Genomic DNA, 19,428 nt, shown 5'->3' with positions numbered 1-19,428 from the left:
AATAATAATAAAGACATACCCCAAGAGACTTGCAGCTGTAATTGTAGCAAAAGGTGGCTCTACAAAGTATTGACTTTGAGGGGGGTGTAGCTCAACTACAAATGACAGAGAAAACCATGTGCAACTATAAAACCACATAAATCGAAAATAGTTCCGTTTCCTTGGGCATGCGTGTTTGAAAAAATAAATGGTGAATGCTAAGAAAATTCTCAGAGTAACAGAAAAAATCTCTGATACAAAACGTAATTTTCCCGTATGAAAATCAGTGTAGGCCGTATTAGCCAAAAAATTGCATTTTCCCGTACAAAATATGGGGAAACCATATAACTTGACATGTATGACATTATTGTAACTTTAGGGGTATAACGGCTGGTCACTGGGGCAGTACCCTCTCAGACCTTTATTTGTTCCCATTATATACTGCTGGGGAACATATATAATAATGACCCTCAGGGAGTACAATAGTGTAGATTGTACCAAGGGAAACAGAAACTCCTACTGTACCCCTATTTCTGACAGTGTAGAGTGAATAAACACTCTTCGTTTGAGCCCTGGGTTTCACCTGTGAAGAATGCATTTGTTGTTAAAAAGGATAAACCAACATGAAGACCAGAGAGCTGCCTGTGGAGAAAAGCAAGCTTAGGCAGACTTCTTAAAAACCTATCAATGGTTGCACAAATTGGCTTTAGTGTTGTTGTTGGTGGTGTTTTTTTTTTTTGTAGAAATTGCCGTCTTGCTGTCATGCCAAGGTATAGAATAGCTTTAGACATTTATGTAATTCTTCCTTGAACTTTTCAGTTATTTAACTTTCAAATTTCTTTGAGCTTTTGAACCAGTTTTAAAAAATTCAATAAATTGTAATGCTTAAAGATGAAGAATGTAAACAAACCAGCAAAATGACAGGAGCAATTTGTGAAAAATGCTGGAATAATAATTCTTGAAAAAAATGTCCTTCTCATCAAAAATAATTTTATTTCATATTTTGTTGCCTTTTTTGTGGTTTTGTTTTCGAGTAGAGTTTTTATTTCATCCTCAGTTAGTTCAGCAACATGCTCCGCCATTTTGTTTTTCTCTACTCATGGTATACAGTGGTGCTTGAAAGTTTGTGAACCCTTGAGAATTTTCTATACTTCTGCATAAATATGACCTAAAACATCATCAGATTTTCACACAGGTCCTAAAAGTACAATCCTGATTCCAAAAAAGTTGGGACAAAGTACAAATTGTAAATAAAAACAGAATGCAATAATTTACAAATCTCAAAAACTGATATTGTATTCACAATAGAACATAGACAACATATCAAATGTCAAAAGTGAGACATTTTGAAACTTCATGTCAAATATTGGCTCATTTGAAATTTCATGACAGCAACACATCTCAAAAAAGTTGGGACAGGGGCAATAAGAGGCTGGAAAAGTTAAAGGTACAAAAAAGGAACAGCTGGAGGATCAAATTGCAACTCATTAGGTCAATTGGCAATAGGTCATGAACATGACTGGGTATAAAAAGAGCATCTTGGAGTGGCAGCGGCTCTCAGAAGTAAAGATGGGAAGAGGATCACCAATCCCCCTAATTCTGCGCCGACAAATAGTGGAGCAATATCAGAAAGGAGTTCGACAGTGTAAAATTGCAAAGAGTTTGAACATATCATCATCTACAGTGCATAATATCATCAAAAGATTCAGAGAATCTGGAAGAATCTCTGTGCATAAGGGTCAAGGCCGGAAAACCATACTGGGTGCCCGTGATCTTCAGGCCCTTACACGGCACTGCATCACATATGGGCATGCTTCTGTATTGGAAATCACAAAATAGGCTCAGGAATATTTCCAGAGAACATTATCTGTGAACACAGTTCACCGTGCCATCCGCCGTTGCCAGCTAAAACTCTATAGTTCAAAGAAGAAGCCATATCTAAGCATGATCCAGAAGGGCAGACATCATCTCTGGGCCAAGGCTCCATTTTTGAATGATGGATTGAACAGTGCTTCTTGAGATGTTCAGTGCTTGGGATATTTTTTTTATAACCTAACCCTGCTTTAAACTTCTCCAGAACTTTATCCCTGACCTGTCGTTCTTTGGTCTTCATGATGCTATTTGTTCTTCAGTGTTCTCTAACAAACCACTGAGGCCTTCACAGAACAAGTGTATTTATGCTGAGACTAAATTACACACAGTAGGACTCTATTAAATAATTAGATGACTTCTGAAGGCAATTGATTGCACTGGATTGTTTTTAGAGGTATCAGAGTACAGGGGCTGAATACTAATGCACACCACATTTTTCAGATTTTTATTTGTTTAAAATTTTGAAGACCATTTATCATTTTCGTTTCACTTCACAGTAATGTGCTACTCTGTGTTGGTCTATCACATAAAATCTCAATAAAAAACTTTTAAGTTCGTGGTTGTAAGGTGGAAAAATGTGAAAAAGTTCAAGGGGTATGAATACTTTTGCAAGGAACTGTATAGTCTTTTATTCTCTGTCTGTACTGACGCTTTTCCCTTGTTTTTTTTGCTCCACCTACTCAAGCGAGTAGGACGCTTCTTTGCTTTGCTCCTGCTTTGCTTCTGCTTGATCTTTATTTTATTTTACTTTTTCACTTAATTTCCACTATTTCTTCATTTTATTTTTCACCTTTACAAGATAAGTTAGCTTTTAAAACAAAATGCCAGGGGGCAAAAAAATCCAGGAGCTCCTGCAGAAAATGCACAGAACTGAAACAGAGGATTTCTATCCTAGAATCAAAGGTTGATGCCTTGCCAAAGACAGACGAACTAAGAGAGATATCTCACGAAAGGAGTACAGAAACAGTGGCTGAGAATGCAGAGATTGCACCCCGACAGGCCGATGGCATTGCAGATCGAGTGGATGAATGCATCGATCTAACAGAGCAAAATGTGAGTACAGAAAACTGGCACACGATGGGTGGCAGGCCCAAAAATAAAAACAGAAGAGTAATTACCTCAACACCAGTTCGTTCTGATACTATGCAACCCATGCTCCACAGCCATGCTATTAGAAATAGAGCCAGGTCTACAAACTACAATAGGATTTACAGTCCTATGGAAAATCCACAGCCCGTAAGGCTTCAGAACAAATTTGAATGCCTCAGGGATGTGGAAGCGGAATTTTCAGGTGGACAAGCACACCATAGAAAGAGATCGCACCACAACCGAAGAGCTGTGGGAAGAGGCAAAAAGCAGCTCGTAACACCACCTGATCCCACAACCCTTGTTCTTGGTGATTCCACTGGAAGACATTTAAAAGGACATGGGATGATTATTTGCTGCCTTCCAAATACACCCATCTCTGACACCAAAGACAGCATTTTGAAACTCATGTCCGAGCATAAAACTATCAAACGTATTGTTGTGCATGTGGGAGCAAATGATGTTTTCAGAGAACAGCTGTTTGTCCAAGATGATTTCAGAAAACTTTTTTCTGACATCTATAAGACTAGAATGCAATCTTTTATCAGTGGCCCACTCCCTGCAAGGGGAAGTTTTGCATTTACTCAACTCTTCAGTCTTAACACCTAGCTTGGAAAAACTTGTTTTTCATTTGGTATGAACTTCATAGACTATTTTAACCTTTTCTGGAATCGCAGAGAATTCTTCAGGCCAAATAGCACTGAACTCAGCCGGATTGGGACCAAAGTTTTGGCTGATCACTACAGCCTCTCTCTCCAGCATGCATTCTTTTCTCAGCCAACATTGAGCAGAACTGCTGATAAGTGCTCACAGACTGACCCAGTTACAGATATCAACAAAACCTCTGCAAAGCCAAAACAACTACCCATGAAGCACAGCAGAGATGCTTCAACAAGGACACACAGCCATCTGGGGCAGACTGCCAAGGACCATCTGGGGCAGACTGCCAAGGACATCAACAATCACATTGTTAGGTTTATATAAGTATTATTCTTGACCAAGAAGGCAGTAATTTATTAAAATGGTGACAAAATTAAGGATTAACTTCGGTTCAGTTAAAATGACCTTCTGTCTCGGCTGGACATTGTTTGGGAACATTTTGTTTATTTTGATATGTTTTTTTTTTTTCTTAATGGCGATTAAACAGCAGTGAAACCGATCTCTGGTTCTCTGTTTTTTTGCGGTGTTCCGTCCCAGACGTCTGGGTAGTACGAGGGCGGGGGTCCCGAGAAATAAGTTGACCGATTGACCGTTTCAGACTGGGTTGAACCCCAACACACATGGAGAATGTGAGCATGTTGTTAACAATGGGCAGCCACAGATATCTGCATCGCCCATCCAGATTGAAGACCTGACCAAAGACAATCATGCCAAGGCTGCATCATCCACATCTCGACCCCATGCAAGTATCACAGAGACTGTCAGGGAGACAGTCACCACAGAGACAGTCATGGAGACACTCACAAAAACCTCACCAAAGTCCCAATATCAGTCTCGCTCTTCTGACTTTATTGTACCATCCCCGTCTCCCCCCTGCATGGATTTCCCTAAAAGTATGCAGAGATTGCTGCCAATGGCTGCACTCTCTTTTTCCAGCCCAAATCATTTGCGACAAGCAGTGTACCCAGTTCATCGAAAATCAACCAACAGACTGAACTGTGTTCGCCCAGGACTTTCAGCTGGCTACCAATCTTTTTCACCATCTAAAAAATACATGACATCTCCAATCCTTCCCCCTCCCAACCTCAGGGAATATACAGAGAGTCTTGTATGATGTGCTGTGGGTCCCTGCATTGGGTGTAGTTTTGAAAACAAGCTGGGACCCAGTATGCCTATGCCATTCTCTATTCCTGTGTTGATAAGAAATAGAAAACATAGAGCATATTTAACCCAGGGGGTAAACCAGTCTAGTCTCCTTCCTGTTTCAAAACAACATCAGAGTGCCCAAGCGGATATTACTTCTAGACTTTCTGTAAAGCTAGCTCTTCTGAATGTTAGATCACTTTCAAACAAATCATTTTTAATTAATGATTTTATTTGCAAACACAATCTTGATTTTTTGCTTCTAACTGAAACATGGCTGGCTCAAGCAAAGAGTGCTACCACCCTTATTGAAGCAGCTCCCCCAAATTTTAATTTCATGAGTGCTACCCGACATGGGAAAGGTGGAGGGGTCGCAAATATATTCAAAGCCTCTTTTCAATGTAAACAGTCCTCACTTGGTGATTTTACATCCTTTGAACACTTATGTGCACTTGTTACATGCTCTCCTAACATATTGTTATTAACTATTTACAGGCCTCCGAGACATTCAGCCAAAGTTTTTCTGGAAGAGTTTGGTGAACTGTTGTCAGTCATTTGCTTAGAGTTTGACTGTCTTATTATATCTGGGGATTTTAACTTGCATGTAGATAATCCTGAAAACACTTATGCCAGAGAACTACTTGCACTTATTGACAACTTCAACCTAGTACAACATGTACAGGGGCCGACCCACTCTCGTGGTCATACCCTTGACCTCGTTATCGCAAAGGGTCTTACTGTTTCTACTACTGTTGTTGACCTAGCCTTATCTGATCATTTCTGTGTTTGCTCTGATGTTTCTATGCCCCCTCACAATCAGAACAGCTCAATGACTATGGGTAGGAGAGTCATAAACGACAACACGTGTTCTCTTTGAGCAAGCTCTCTCACAGATCTCAACTAAAATGTCAGACTCTGGAGACGACTTACTGGAAATTTTTAATTTAAATATGACCCAAATTATGGATGATATTGCTCCATTCAACATCAAAAGAGTCAATGACAAGCAGAAAGCACCATGGAAGCAATACCCAGCTGTTAAACTGCTAAAGAGAGAATGTAGGAAGACCGAAAGAAAATGGCGCAAATCTAAACTTCACATCCATTATCAAATCCATAAAGAGATGCTTTGTAAATATAATTATGAAATTGGTAAAGCAAGACAGTCTTTCTTCTCCAACATCATCAACAGGAATATGAACAATGCCCGTGTGCTATTTTCAACAGTAGAGAAGCTAACTAATCCCCCACCACAATTAGCACCTGAACTTCTCTCAGTTAATAAATGCAATGAGTTTGCATCCTTCTTCAAAGGTAAAATTGATAAAATACGGCAGAATATTGCTCATAATATATCTCAGTTGCAAATAACTGAAAAGCTGCAATCACCAGTGACACAGACAGACAATTTCAACACAATGTCAGAATTTTGTTTGATTGATTGATTACGAGACTCTTGAAAAAACTGTACAAAATCTCAGTTCCTCAACATCTGAATTGGACATTCTGCCCACCAACTTTTTTAAGTCTGTTCTTCACCTCCAGGGTTAGAGCTTAAGGTTTTTCTGCACTAGCCAGCCGGGCTAGTGGCTTGCAAATTGCACTAGCCCGCAGAGTGTTGCACTAGCCTGCTATTTTAAGCCCAATTCCTGTGACAATTGAAAGAATTGTCACATCCTCTACACACAACAACTGTTGTGTGTAGAGGATGACAACACAATTCTGCTTTATTCAGACTTTATTTGCTCTATGCGCATTGGCTAGTGGTGGACCTGGAACCAAAACTGCAGTAAATTAACAACAAAAAATCTGGTAAAGAAAGCTGGCCTTAACATGTCTCTATTTCAGGCATATCAACTTTGATATTTACCTCTATGCTCATAATATACTGACAATTTATAGGTAATAAAATAACTAAAATTTAACAGCCACAATTTTTAAAAATTCTGTTCCATTCCTGCAAATTAATTAAATTACAAGTGAGCAAACATTGTGAATGCACTCTTCAAAATACAAAATGATAAACTACTGATAACAATACATTACTTTAAATTGTATGTTATGGCATTAATGCCTTGCCATACAAGCACAATGTGACATGTATTTCAATTCTAAAAACTGACTGATTTGGAGTCATCTTGAATTTTCATACTCACAAGGTTATGCTTCATTCACTCAGAATCACTGGCCATATGGATAGGCCAGTTAAAAACTAAGCTGTCTTGCAAATTCAGTGCAAATCTCCTCTTACTCACATCTCAAAACTTTTCAAACATGGCTGACATCAGCCCCCACTGCCCTGCCACCTACTCTTACAGAATATTAAATGTGCTGAATGGTGGTGCCACCTTGTGGTAGGTCTGGCAAATTAGGCACTCATCATGGTACACAGTTACAACCTGTGTCAATGAACTGTGACAGTAATGTTCAGCAACAATGCATTACACCATGTACAATAAATAGAATGAGCTAAAAGATTTTGTATCAGATTTTGCGTGATTCAAGATGGCCACACCCATGTCAAGTTATTGCACTAGCCAACACGGGCTAGTAGCAGAGATTTTGCACTAGCCCGTGGCTATCTGCACTAGCCACGGGCTAGCGGGCTAGTGTTAAGATCTAACCCTGACCTCATAATTACAGATGTGCTTCAGATCATAAATACATCCCTAGAGACTGGCATTTTTCCTGTGTCCCTGAAAAAAGCCGTCGTAAAGCCCCTACTTAAAAAGAATAATCTGGATGCTTCAGTATTGAACAACTACAGGCCAATATCAAATCTACCATTCATCGGGAAAATCCTTGAAAAAATTGTCTTCAATCAATTAACTGCCTTCTTGATATCAAACAGCTGTTTTGATAACTTTCAGTCAGGATTTCGTGCCAATCACAGCACTGAAACAGCGCTGATTAAAGTTATAAATGACATACGTCTTAATACTGATGCAGGCAAAACATCGGTCCTGGTGTTACTGGACCTCAGTGCAGCTTTTGATACTGTTGATCACAACATACTGCTATATCGACTTGAACACTGGGTTGGGTTGACTGGTAAAGTTATCAATTGGTTAAAATCATACTTAAAAGATAGAAGCTTCTTTGTTACCATGGGAAATTGTACCTCAACATCAATGTCCTTGACCTGTGGTGTCCCCCAGGGGCCGATCCTTGGACCATTACTATTCAACCTTTATATGCTCCCACTTGGACAAATTATCAAGAACAACTCAATTTTGTATCACTGTTATGCAGATGATACCCAAATTTATTTTGCTCTATCACCTAATGATTATGCCTCCCCTGAATGTCTCTACCAGTGTATCAACCTAATCAACAACTGGATGTCACAAAATTTTCTTCAGCTGAACACAGATAAAACAGAAGTAATTCTATTTGGGAAAAAAGATGAAAGACTCAGGATTACCACTATTCTTGACACAAAGGGGATTAAAACAAAAGATATGGTTAAAAATCTTGGTGTTTTCATTGACAGCGAGCTAAACTTTGACAGTCACATGAAAGCAATCACTAAATCGGCATTTTATCACCTAAAAAACATTTCCAAACTAAGAGGACTTATGTCAAAAAATGATCTGGAAAACTTATACATGCCTTCATCTCTAGTAGGGTTGATTACTGCAATGGCCTTTTCACAGGCCTGCCAAAAAAGACCATCAAACGACTTCAGGTGATTCAAAATGCAGCGGCTAGGGTTCAAACACGAACAAAAAGAACAGAGCACATTACTCCAATTCTAAGGTCCCTTCACTGGCTTCCAGTAAGCTACAGAATTGACTTTAAAGCATTGCTGCTGGTGTACAAATCTCTAAATGGTACAGGGCCCAATTACCTCTCTGATATGTTGCAGCGGCCTAACCCAATCAGATCTACCAGATCGCAGCAGCAAAATTTACTGGTAAAACCTGTTGTTAAAACAAAGTGTGGTGAAGCAGCTTTTAGCTACTATGCAGTACAGCTATGGAACCAACTGCCAGAGGACATCAAAAATGCTCCTGCTGTTGGCAGCTTCAAATCTAGACTAAAGACCAAGCTGTTCTCAGACGCTTTCTGCTAACTGATAAATATCATCATCTTTACATGTTTTAAACTTTACTTAACTTTTATTCCATTTTATTCTGCTGTTTTTTACTGAAATTTTACTTCATTTTTTTATTTTATTTCTACTATTGTTTAATTCTTATATTATTTTTATTTTTCTCTCTTCTTCCCCCTTTATTTTATGTAATTTTATTTTCTATTGTTTACTGTTTTGCCTTTACCTCTGTAAAGCACATTGAACTGCCACTGTGTATGAAATGCGCTATATAAATAAACTTGCCTTGCCTTGCTTGCCATAGCAGACTATTTTTAATCTAACATGGGGAAAAAAGAATACTAACCACAACCTAACCATAACCTGCAATCCACCCATATCCCAATCTAGTGTTTAAAACAAACCAACAAACAAACAAATGAAAAGTTGTGCAGAGCACGATACTTGCGAATATTGCAAAGAAACGAAAGTTATGGCCAATTAAGTATTTTTCCAAGATTTGACCTTGGTGATCTTGACCTTTTGACCTTGACCCACCAAAAACTAATGATGTCTTTGTGTGACCCTCGTAAGTTGTCCTGTGCATTTTGGTGAAGATTGGTCAAGAAATGATGACACAAGAGCACCAACAAACAAATGGACAAACAGACAGATCAACATACTTGCAAAAATCTCTGATTTTCGCAAGTAACAAACAAACAAACAAACAAACAAATAAATAAATGACCCTGACAATCCTGGCTGCCTACATGATGAAATAATAAAATGGATTTCACTAAACCATTGCATGGGTAAATCCCTTAAAAATGCTGTAAACTGACATGTATATTAGGAACAATCTACGTTAAACCATCATACATTCAGTACTCTGTGAAACATGTTTGAGTGCAGCTTGGAAAAGAAAAATCACCCATTTAAGTGTTTTTTTTTTTAAATTATTATTATTATCTATTTATTTATTTATTTTTAAGAATTAATGGACCAAATAGACAAACAATAGATATATGGAACTAAGGACAGAGTCAGTGTTATTTTTGGTTGTAATTGATTGATTATCAATCTCATAAACATGTAATAATGTGCTCTAAAATAACCACAAGGTTCAAATATTATTTATCTAATGATAACCATGACTTTACCAGGGTTATTTATGATGTGTAATTTTGTGGGGAAAAATATATACATAGTAGGCTCATGTCTTTTCTATCCCAAAAACTGATAACTGTTTTGTGTGAAGTGGAAAATAGGTAGATTAAAAATGAAGTATATTAGTTTGATTGGGTATTTACTGCACAAAATCCATATTTTATTCAATTTTATAATTTCTTATTTTTTTTAGCTATGAATAAACGTTAGGCTAGAATTTAGTTCCTGTATGTACAGTTAATATATTCATATTACTGGCACTTGTTCTGTTAGACTGTACCACTGTATGGGTGCTTTTTGTTTTGTCCATAATTCTGCTTTTGAAAAGAAAACACATGCAGTTTTTGAGAAATGATTTTTATCTTGTGAATGCTCCTGAGATGCTACTCTGTGTTACAGGGGTTGGAGAAAAACTATAAAGAAGTTCTCGATATTTCATCTGCTGATGCCCACAGAATGGGATTAAAACCAATCACCTTTTGTCGTCAGGTAAACTCACTATTCATCGTCATATTAACTTTCCACTTTCGAGACATCGTCATCAGTCTTACCCTCAATCCTGGCTTTAATAACTTTAATCAAAAGTCTTTGAGAAGTTAAAGCTAATCTGACCAGGAGTCAACCCTACTAAAACATTGATCAGAGATAAGGGTATTTACAGGACATCTACTTGACATCACATCACTGTGGCTATTACTGCATGTGTGTTTTCTAAAACATTTCTTTGGGGACTGTGGTGCAGGTGCTGTCCGCTTGTTTCTACCCCTCCCTCCTGAATGATGAGAGTTTACCCCTGGATGCAAGAGAGAGAGCACAAAGCATTCTGAGGGAATGTAATGGAGGGAGCATAGGTGATCTGTTTAAATAACTTTATAACATATAGTGCCTTGAAAAAGTATTCATACCCCTTGAACTTTTTCACATTTTTCCACCTTACAACCATGAACTTAAAAGTTTTTTTATTGAGATTTTATGTGATAGACCAACACAGAGTAGCACATAATTGTGAAGTTAAACGAAAATGATAAATGGTCTTCAAAATTTTAAACAAATAAAAATCTGAAAAATGTGATGTGCATTAGTATTCAGCCCCCCTGTGTCAATACTTTGTAGAGCCACCTTTTGCTGCAATTACAGCTGCAAGTCTTTTGTGGTATGTCTCTACCAGCTTTGCACATCTAGACACTGAAATTTTTGCCCATTCTTCTTTGCAAAATAGCTCAAGCTCAGCCAGATTGGATGGAGAGCGTCTGTGAACAGCAATTTTCAAGTCTTGCCACAGATGCTCAATGGGATTTAGGTCTGGACTTTGACTGGGCCATTCTAACGCATGAATATTCTTTAATCTAAATCTTTCCATTGTAGCTCTAACTGTATGTTTAGAGTTATTGTCTTGCTGGAAGGTGAATCTCCTTCCCAGTCTCAAGTCTTTTGCAGCCTCCAACAGGTTTTCTTCCAGGATTGCCCTGTATTTAGCTCCATCCATCTTCCCATCTACTCTGACCAGCTTCCCTGTCCCTGCTGAAGAAAAGCATCCCCATAGCATGATGCTGCCACCACCATGTTTCACAGTGGGGATGGTGTGTGCAGGGTGATGAGCAGTGTTAGTTTTCCGCCACACATAGCGCTTTGCATTTAGGCCAAAAAGTTCAACTTTGGTCTCATCTGACCAAAGCACCTTCTTCCACATGTTTGCTGTGTCCCCTACATGGCTTCTTATGCCTGTCTTTCAACAATGGCTTTCTTCTTGCCACTCTTCCAAAAAGGCCAGATTTGTGGAGTGTACGACTTATAGTTGTCCTGTGCACAGATTCTCCCACCTGAGCTGTGGATTTCTGCAGCTCCTCCAGAGTGATCATGGGCCTCTTGGCTGGTTCTCTGACCAGTGCTCTCCTTGCTGGCTCTGTCAGTTTAGGTGGATGGCCATGTCTTGGTAGGTTTGCAGTTGTGCCATACTTTTTCCATTTTTGAATGATGGATTGAACAGTGCTTCTTGAGATGTTCAGAGCTTGGGATATTTTTTTATAACCTAACCCTGCTTTAAACTTCTCCAGAACTTTATCCCTGACCTGTCTGGTGAATTCTTTGGTCTTCATGATGCTGTTTGTTCTTCAGTGTTCTCTAACAAACCACTGCGGCCTTCACAGAACAAGTGTATTTATGCTGAAAGTAAATTACACACAGTAGGACTCTATTACATAATTAGATGACTTCTGAAGGCAATGGATTGCACTGGATTGTATTTAGAGGTATCAGAGTACAGGGGGCTGAATACTAATGCACACCACATTTTTCAGATTTTTATTTGTTTAAAATTTTGAAGACCATTTATCATTTTCGTTTAACTTCACAATTATGTGCTACTCTGTGCTGGTCTATTACATAAAATCTCAATAAAAAACTTTTAAGTTCGTGGTTGTAAGGTGGAAAAATGTGAAAAAGTTCAAGGGGTATGAATACTTTTTCAAGGCACTGTATATCCTTATCATAGCAGTGCCTGGCAACTAAAACCAGTTAAGAAAAGCATTATCCAAAAATGTTAATGTTGCTAAAAGAACGTTCATGAAGGAAAGGCCACATAAAAAAAGATCATGCTACATGTTCTCTGAAATACATTATGAGTTTCACTGAATCTTTGAAAGTGCAGTGTGTGGTGTTTAAAAGTGTTTCTAGACCCACTGCAATAACATATCATCAAAGACGCCTGAAGAAATCTTTGATTTGCACTATTGAAACAAATTGGATCTGGCCTTTTTCTTCATTTCAGACTCCTCTTAACATTTTTCTGGTCCATAAATCAGCTCCACCCCCAGGACAGAACAAAAGTGCTCTTCCACACCACTTTTCAGAAAAAAAAAAAAAAGCTAGAAAAAGTTGGGACGGTATGAAAAATGCAAATAAACAAAGAAAGCAGCAATTTCTAAATTGACTTTGACTTGTATTTCATTACAGACAGAATGAACCCAAGATATTTCATGTTCTGTCTGGTCAACTTAATTTCATTTGTTAATATCGTCAAGTCAAGTCAACTTTATTGTCAAATATGCTATACATGCTCAACATATAGCACAGATGAAATTTCAGTCCTCTCTGACCCACGGTGCAAACAGGCAATGCAATAAATAAAAATAAAAATAGAATAATTGAAAAAACAAACAATATAAACAGTATAAACACTCTAGATAAGAACTAGACATAGACTAAACACTCAGACAATATAAACAGTGTAAACACTAGATAAGAACTAGACAAAGACTAAACACTCAAACAGGCAATATAAACAGTATAAAACACTCTAGATAAGAACTAGACATAGACTAAACACTCATATATACACACACACACACACACACACACACACACACACACGTTATACATTCGTTCCTGTGTTTCAGGCCTGTAAAACATTCCAAAAAAGTTGGGACAGGAGCAATTTTGGGCTAGTAATGAGGTAAAACAATTAAATAATGATGTGATTTGTACAAAATGTACAAAATCAGTAAAAGGCCTAGTCTTTGAGGAGCAAAGATGGGCCGAGGATCTCCAGTTGGTCAACAAAAGCATGAGAAGATTACTGAAATGTTGAAAAACAATGTTCCTCAAAGAAATATAGGAAGGGATTTTAATATTTCACCCTCTACAGTGCATAATATAATTAAATGATTCAAGGAATCTGGAGGAATTTTGGTGCATAAAGGGCAAAGGGCACAAGCCTAAGCTGAGCACCCATGATCTCCGATCCCTCAGACAGCACTGCATCAAGAACTGTCATTCATCTATAGCTGATAGGACCACATGGGCTTGGGATCACTTTGGCAAACCTTTGCCAAGCTACAATACAGAGTTACATCCACAAATACCAGTTAAAACTTTACTGTGTAAAAAGGAAGCCTTATGTTAACTGTGTCCAGAAGCGCCGTCGACTTCTCTGGGCTCAGAGGCATCTGGGATGGACCATCACACAGTGGAGATGTGTACTGTGCTCAGATGAATCAGTATTCCAGGTCTTTCTTGGAAGAAATGTAAACTGCGTCTCTGGATCAAAGACTAAAAGTACCATCCAGACTTTTACCAGGAACAAGTTCAAAAGCCAGGGCGTGTCATAGTATGGGGTTGTGTCAGTGCTCTTGACAAAGGTAACTTACACTTCTGTGATGGAGCATTAATGCAGAAAATACATTGAGATTTTGGAGCAACACATGCTGCCTTCAAGACGATATCTTTTCCAGGGAGATTTCAGCAAGACCACATTCTGTACACATTACAAAGGCATGGCTGTGGAAGAAGAGGGTGTGTTCTCTCTGTCCCCAATATAGAATGTGTGGAGAATTTAGAAATTAAAAATATGACGATGATGACCCTGTAGTGTTGCACACCTAAAGACCTGTTTGCAGGAAGAATGGGACACAATAACACCTGGAACGCTTCATCACTTGGTGTCTTCAGTCCCTAAACAAGTGTTGTGAGAAGTAATGGCAACATTATTAAATGGTAAATGCTTTAGTGTCCCAACTTTTTTGAAATGTGTTGCAAAAATTTAATTTGAAATAATTGTTGTTGGGTTTTGGGTTTGTTTTTTTTTGGGAAAAAAAACCCCAATAAAATTAATGTAGTAGAAGATCAAATAATATGCTATTGTATTGTTTTGAGTGCACTCCGTAAACGTTTGGGAACTGAGGAGACCAACTGCTGTAGTTTTGAAGGAGAAATGTTGTCCCATTCTTGCCTGATATGCAGTTTCAGTTGCTTAGCAGTTCAGGGTCTCCTTTTGTCGTATTTTGCGCTTCATAATACACCAAATGTTTTTAATGGGAGACAGATCTGTACTGCAGGCAGGCCAGTTTTGCACCCAGACTCTTTTACTACGGAGCCATGCAGTTTTAATATGTGCAGAAAGCGGTTTGGCATGAGTGCAGTACAGGTCAAAGATTATTTACAAATCACTGTTTTCAGTTTTAATTTCAATTTCAGCATACTGTCCCAACTTTTTCTGATTTGGGGTTGTACATAGATTTAATCGTGGATGTGACAAGGTGAAAGCTTATCAAAGTTGTTATGGTATTTGAAAGTCACCTCATGGACAGCAGATGGCTCAAAAAAAATTTTCACAAATAGCTCCTGATGGTTACTGCAATAATTATAGAATTAGAAACAATTGAACTTGTGTACTGATATAATAATATCCATAACTTCTTAAGTACTCTCAGTACTGTTTACTTTCATGATTGTTTTCATAATTTCATGACTGGTGTAACATTTATTATGATTATTAATCTTTTTTATATCACCAGGATCATATACTGAAGCACAAGGGATTGAAAAAATCCAGGAGTCCATTTGTAAATTTATCACTAAACGTGATGGTGTTGTTTCTCATCCTGACAACATATTCATCACTAATGGTGCCCAGTCACACCTCACAGTGAGAAACACCAGAACTATAAGCACATTTTTATATACTGTACTTTTCATCTTGGAACATTAACTGCAATTTACCAGTATTTTTCTCTGTAGATGGTACTGAAGATGCTGGTTCAGAGTGAAGGTTCATTGAAGACTGGTGTTCTTATTCCTGTACCATCCCACTTCACCTTTAACATGGCAGTGGCTGATGTGGGGGGAGTTGTGGTGCCTTACTACCTGTGTGAGGAGCAAGGATGGGCAGTGCAGCTTGAAGAACTGTGCCGAGCCCTGCACACAGCCAGGGGGCGATGCAACCCAACGGTGTTGTACCTCATCAATCCAGGACCAACAGGTAATGAAAATATTGGTGCTATTAGCAGATTTATTTGTGTGCATATTCATTTATTCTGATTTTAAAATGTGTATATCGAGTATATTTACATGAATTGCAGGTGAGAAAAATGAATAAAATAAGGATAAACAAAACAAGGTTAATTAAGATTAATCACTGAATGAGTGTTTAAAAAAAAGTTAAATCCTCAAGTATTTAAGTGACTTTGGGTTATTAACATGTGTGGCTAGAATAAATGAGTGATGCACCCACTACAACCCCAATTCCAAAAAAGTTGAGATGCTGTGTAAAGTGTCAATAAAAACAGAATGCAATAATTTGCAGATCATGGAAACCCTATCTTTCATTGAAAATAGTACAAAGACAACATATCAAATGTTGAAACTGAGAAATGTTATTGTTTTTTGAAAACTATACGCTCATTTTGAATTTGATGTCAGCAACACTTTTCAAAAAGTTGGGACAGGGACATGTTTACCACTGTGTTGCATCACCTCTACTTTTAACAATACTCTGTAAACATTTGAGAACTGAGGAGACCAATTGCTGTAGTTTTGAAAGAGAAATGTTGTCCCATTCTTGCCTGATATACACTTTCAGTTGCTTAGCAGTTCGGGGTCTCCATTTGTCGTATTTTGCGCTTCATAATGCACCAAATGTTTTAAATGGGAGACAGGTCTGGACTGCAGGCAGGCCAGTTTAGCACCCAGACTCTTTTACTATGGAGCCATGCAGTTTTAATATGTGCAGAAAGCAGTTTGGCATTGTCTTGCTGAAAGAAGGAAGGCCTTCCCTGAAAAAGATTGTGTAGATGGCAGCATATTGCTCTGAAACGTGTATATATCATTCAGCATTAATGATGCCTTCCCAGATGTACAAGCGACCCATGTCATGTGCACTAATGCACCCTCATACCATCACAGATGCTGGCTTTTGAACTGTGAACTTATAACAAGCCGGATGGTCCCACTCCTCTTTAGCCTGGAGGATGTGGTGTCGATGATTTCTAAAAAGAATTTCTACTTTTGATTCGTCAGACCTTGGGACAATTTTCCACTTCACCTCAGTCCATTGTAAAAGCGCTCAGGCCCAGAGAAGGTGGCGGTGTTTCTGGATATTGTTTATATCTGGTTTTAACTTGCATTTGTGGATGCAGTCATGAACTGTTTTCACAGATGACGGTTTTCTGAAGTGTTCCTGAGCCCATACAGTGATTTCCACTACAGACACGTGTCTGCTTTTAACGCAGTGTCTCCTGAGGGCCTGAAGATCACAGGCATCCAATGTCAGTTTTCAGCCTTGTCTCTTGCATACAGAGATTTCTCCAGATTCTTTTAACGATATTATGGACCACAGATGATGTGATCCCCAAATTATTTCCAATTTTACATTGGGGAATGTTATTCTTAAATTGTTGCACTGTTTTGCCCACACAGTCTTTCACAGAGCGGTGAACCCCTCCCCATCTTTACTTCTGAGAGACTCCGCCTCTCTGGGATGTTCTTTTCATACCTAATCATATTACTGACCTGTTACTGATTAACCAAATTAGATTTTTTTTAACATTACACAATTTTTCAGTCTTTTGTTGCCCTTGTCCCAACTTTTTTTAAATGTGTTGCTGACATCAAATTCAAAATGACCATATATTTTTCAAACAACAAAATTTCTCAGTTTCAACATTTGATATGTTGTTTTTGTACCATTTTCAATGAATTATAGGGTTTCCATGATTTGCAAATTATCATATTCTATTTTGATTTACGGTTTACACAGCGTCCCAACTTTTTTGGAATTGGGGTTGTAGATTTGATCTCCAGTTTGGCTGATATTTTCTGATATGTATCCTGCTTCACTGACACATCCATAACATGTCCACAATATTGATTGAGAAGGATACCTGTGTAGGGGGCTGCCATGCCATAGCCATAGTACCCACAATTCCCTGCTTCACTTTATGGCCCATCTTCTCCCCTTTCACTGTTCCAGCATTAAACACAACAATCCCTGTACTCGATGCCATGTTCTATCTCTGCCCATTCTTCTCACACTCACTGTAATGGTATTGGAAACAGAGATGATACCGGATACCAAATACAGTGACATCACGACTGTGATTTAAAACCCGCGGTGGAATCGAAATTCTCTCTCTCTGGTGGTGGATCCCCACACGTGAAAGAGACATCGTTGTATCTGTGCTAAAGAAGAACAAAGAACGGGCTATTGATACTGGACCTTTAGCCAAAGTTCAATGTATTTGATCTTCGCATAGCTGCAATAATAACTGAACCGGTTAGTTACTGCAGCCCACGCAGTATTTTAAAGAGAAAAGGTGACCAGATCCCTTTTCCCTTGCTCAACGCCGACAAACTACAAACAAGATTCCTTCCAGATCATCGGATGACCGACGGGACACCAAAGATCTTCAGCTGACGAGCTGTAAAAGCAAAAGGAACAGAACTGTTTTCTCCCTGGACCTGCGCTCCATGCTGTCTTTGGATATTATATGATGTTATATGATTGTTATAGATCTAGAGAAAATGTATTACATTAGAGCTACAATACTCACTAAAACTATAGCAGCATCACCACTAAGTTATTCCATTGATTTTAATAGTTTAGTTATAAACTATTAGACACTTGAATTAACGATTAATGAATTTATAAGACTGATCCCTTTTACATGAGATTGATTTGATAAGCCTATTGCACCTACACCTTTGAAATACAGTTGTGGGTGTAATGAATAGGAACACAAATTCACATGTATGCTTGTTAACCACATTTTGTGATTTTGCTAATTCTGTGCTTAAACTCTCAGCCCTGTTAAGAAAAAAAAAACATTAATTTTTTTAAAGAGCTACAGGGATTAAATGGCATGCCAATTGTTGAAACACCTTGCTGCACGACTAAATAAAAACTCTTCTTTATACCAGGGTTTTAGAGCATAAAATGCGATTGACATGAAGGTGCAAAATTAATAAGACCACCCAGGAACCAGTTTTACACATTTAAATCACTAACAAAAAACAAAAACCATGTCATTTTCATTGCTCTGTAAAGCTCTTTAACCAAAGTTGCATGAATGTTTCACCAGGTCACGTGCAGAGTAAGGACTCGATTGCAGAAGTGATTCGCTTTGCTGCAGAAGAACGGCTCTTCTTAATGGTAGATGAGGTAGCTATCTTTAATTAAAGCAAATTCTTGAAGATACCTCCTTAAGTACATAATTTGTATGTTTTCTTTCCTACATTTAAGAGTACCACCACATAAACACGAGAAGATAGCTTCATATCTGAAGTGAATCCTATTCTTTGCACTTAATTCTGCATTTTGTATATTCTGTGAACTAGACAATTCACAGAGCCATATTCTCATCTCATCTCATCTCACCTCATTATCTCTAGCTGCTTTATCCTGTTCTACAGGGTCGCAGGCAAGCTGGAGCCTATCCCAGCTGACTATTAGCGAAAGGCAGGGTACACCCTGGACAAGTCGCCAGGTCATCACAGGGCTGACACATAGACACAGACAACCATTCACACTCACATTCACACCTACGCTCAATTTAGAGTCACCAGTTAACCTATCCTGCATGTCTTTGGACTGTGGGGGAAACCGGAGCACCCGGAGGAAACCCACGCGGACATGGGGAGAACATGCAAACTCCGCACAGAAAGGCCCTCGCCGGCCACGGGGCTCGAACCCGGACCTTCTTGCTGTGAGGCGACAG

General features: G+C 38.5%; 1 protein-coding gene across 1 annotated transcript in view; it reads left to right on the top strand.

Moving 5' to 3' along the window:
• Positions 1-19,428, top strand: part of LOC132885747 (alanine aminotransferase 2-like) — a 52,233-nt gene that overhangs the window by 15,813 nt on the left and 16,992 nt on the right. Inside the window, exons 2-6 of the mRNA XM_060920319.1 lie at positions 10,340-10,429; positions 10,683-10,791; positions 15,232-15,362; positions 15,455-15,695; positions 18,793-18,872. Of these exons, the coding sequence (XP_060776302.1) occupies positions 10,340-10,429; positions 10,683-10,791; positions 15,232-15,362; positions 15,455-15,695; positions 18,793-18,872 (651 nt within the window). The remainder of the gene's footprint in view (positions 1-10,339; positions 10,430-10,682; positions 10,792-15,231; positions 15,363-15,454; positions 15,696-18,792; positions 18,873-19,428) is intronic.

Source organism: Neoarius graeffei, chromosome 1 (assembly GCF_027579695.1).
Source record: "Neoarius graeffei isolate fNeoGra1 chromosome 1, fNeoGra1.pri, whole genome shotgun sequence".
Classification (NCBI taxonomy): Eukaryota; Metazoa; Chordata; class Actinopteri; order Siluriformes; family Ariidae; genus Neoarius; species Neoarius graeffei.
Note: the sequence above shows the minus strand (reverse complement) of the source record. Positions and strands in the feature narration are given on the sequence as shown.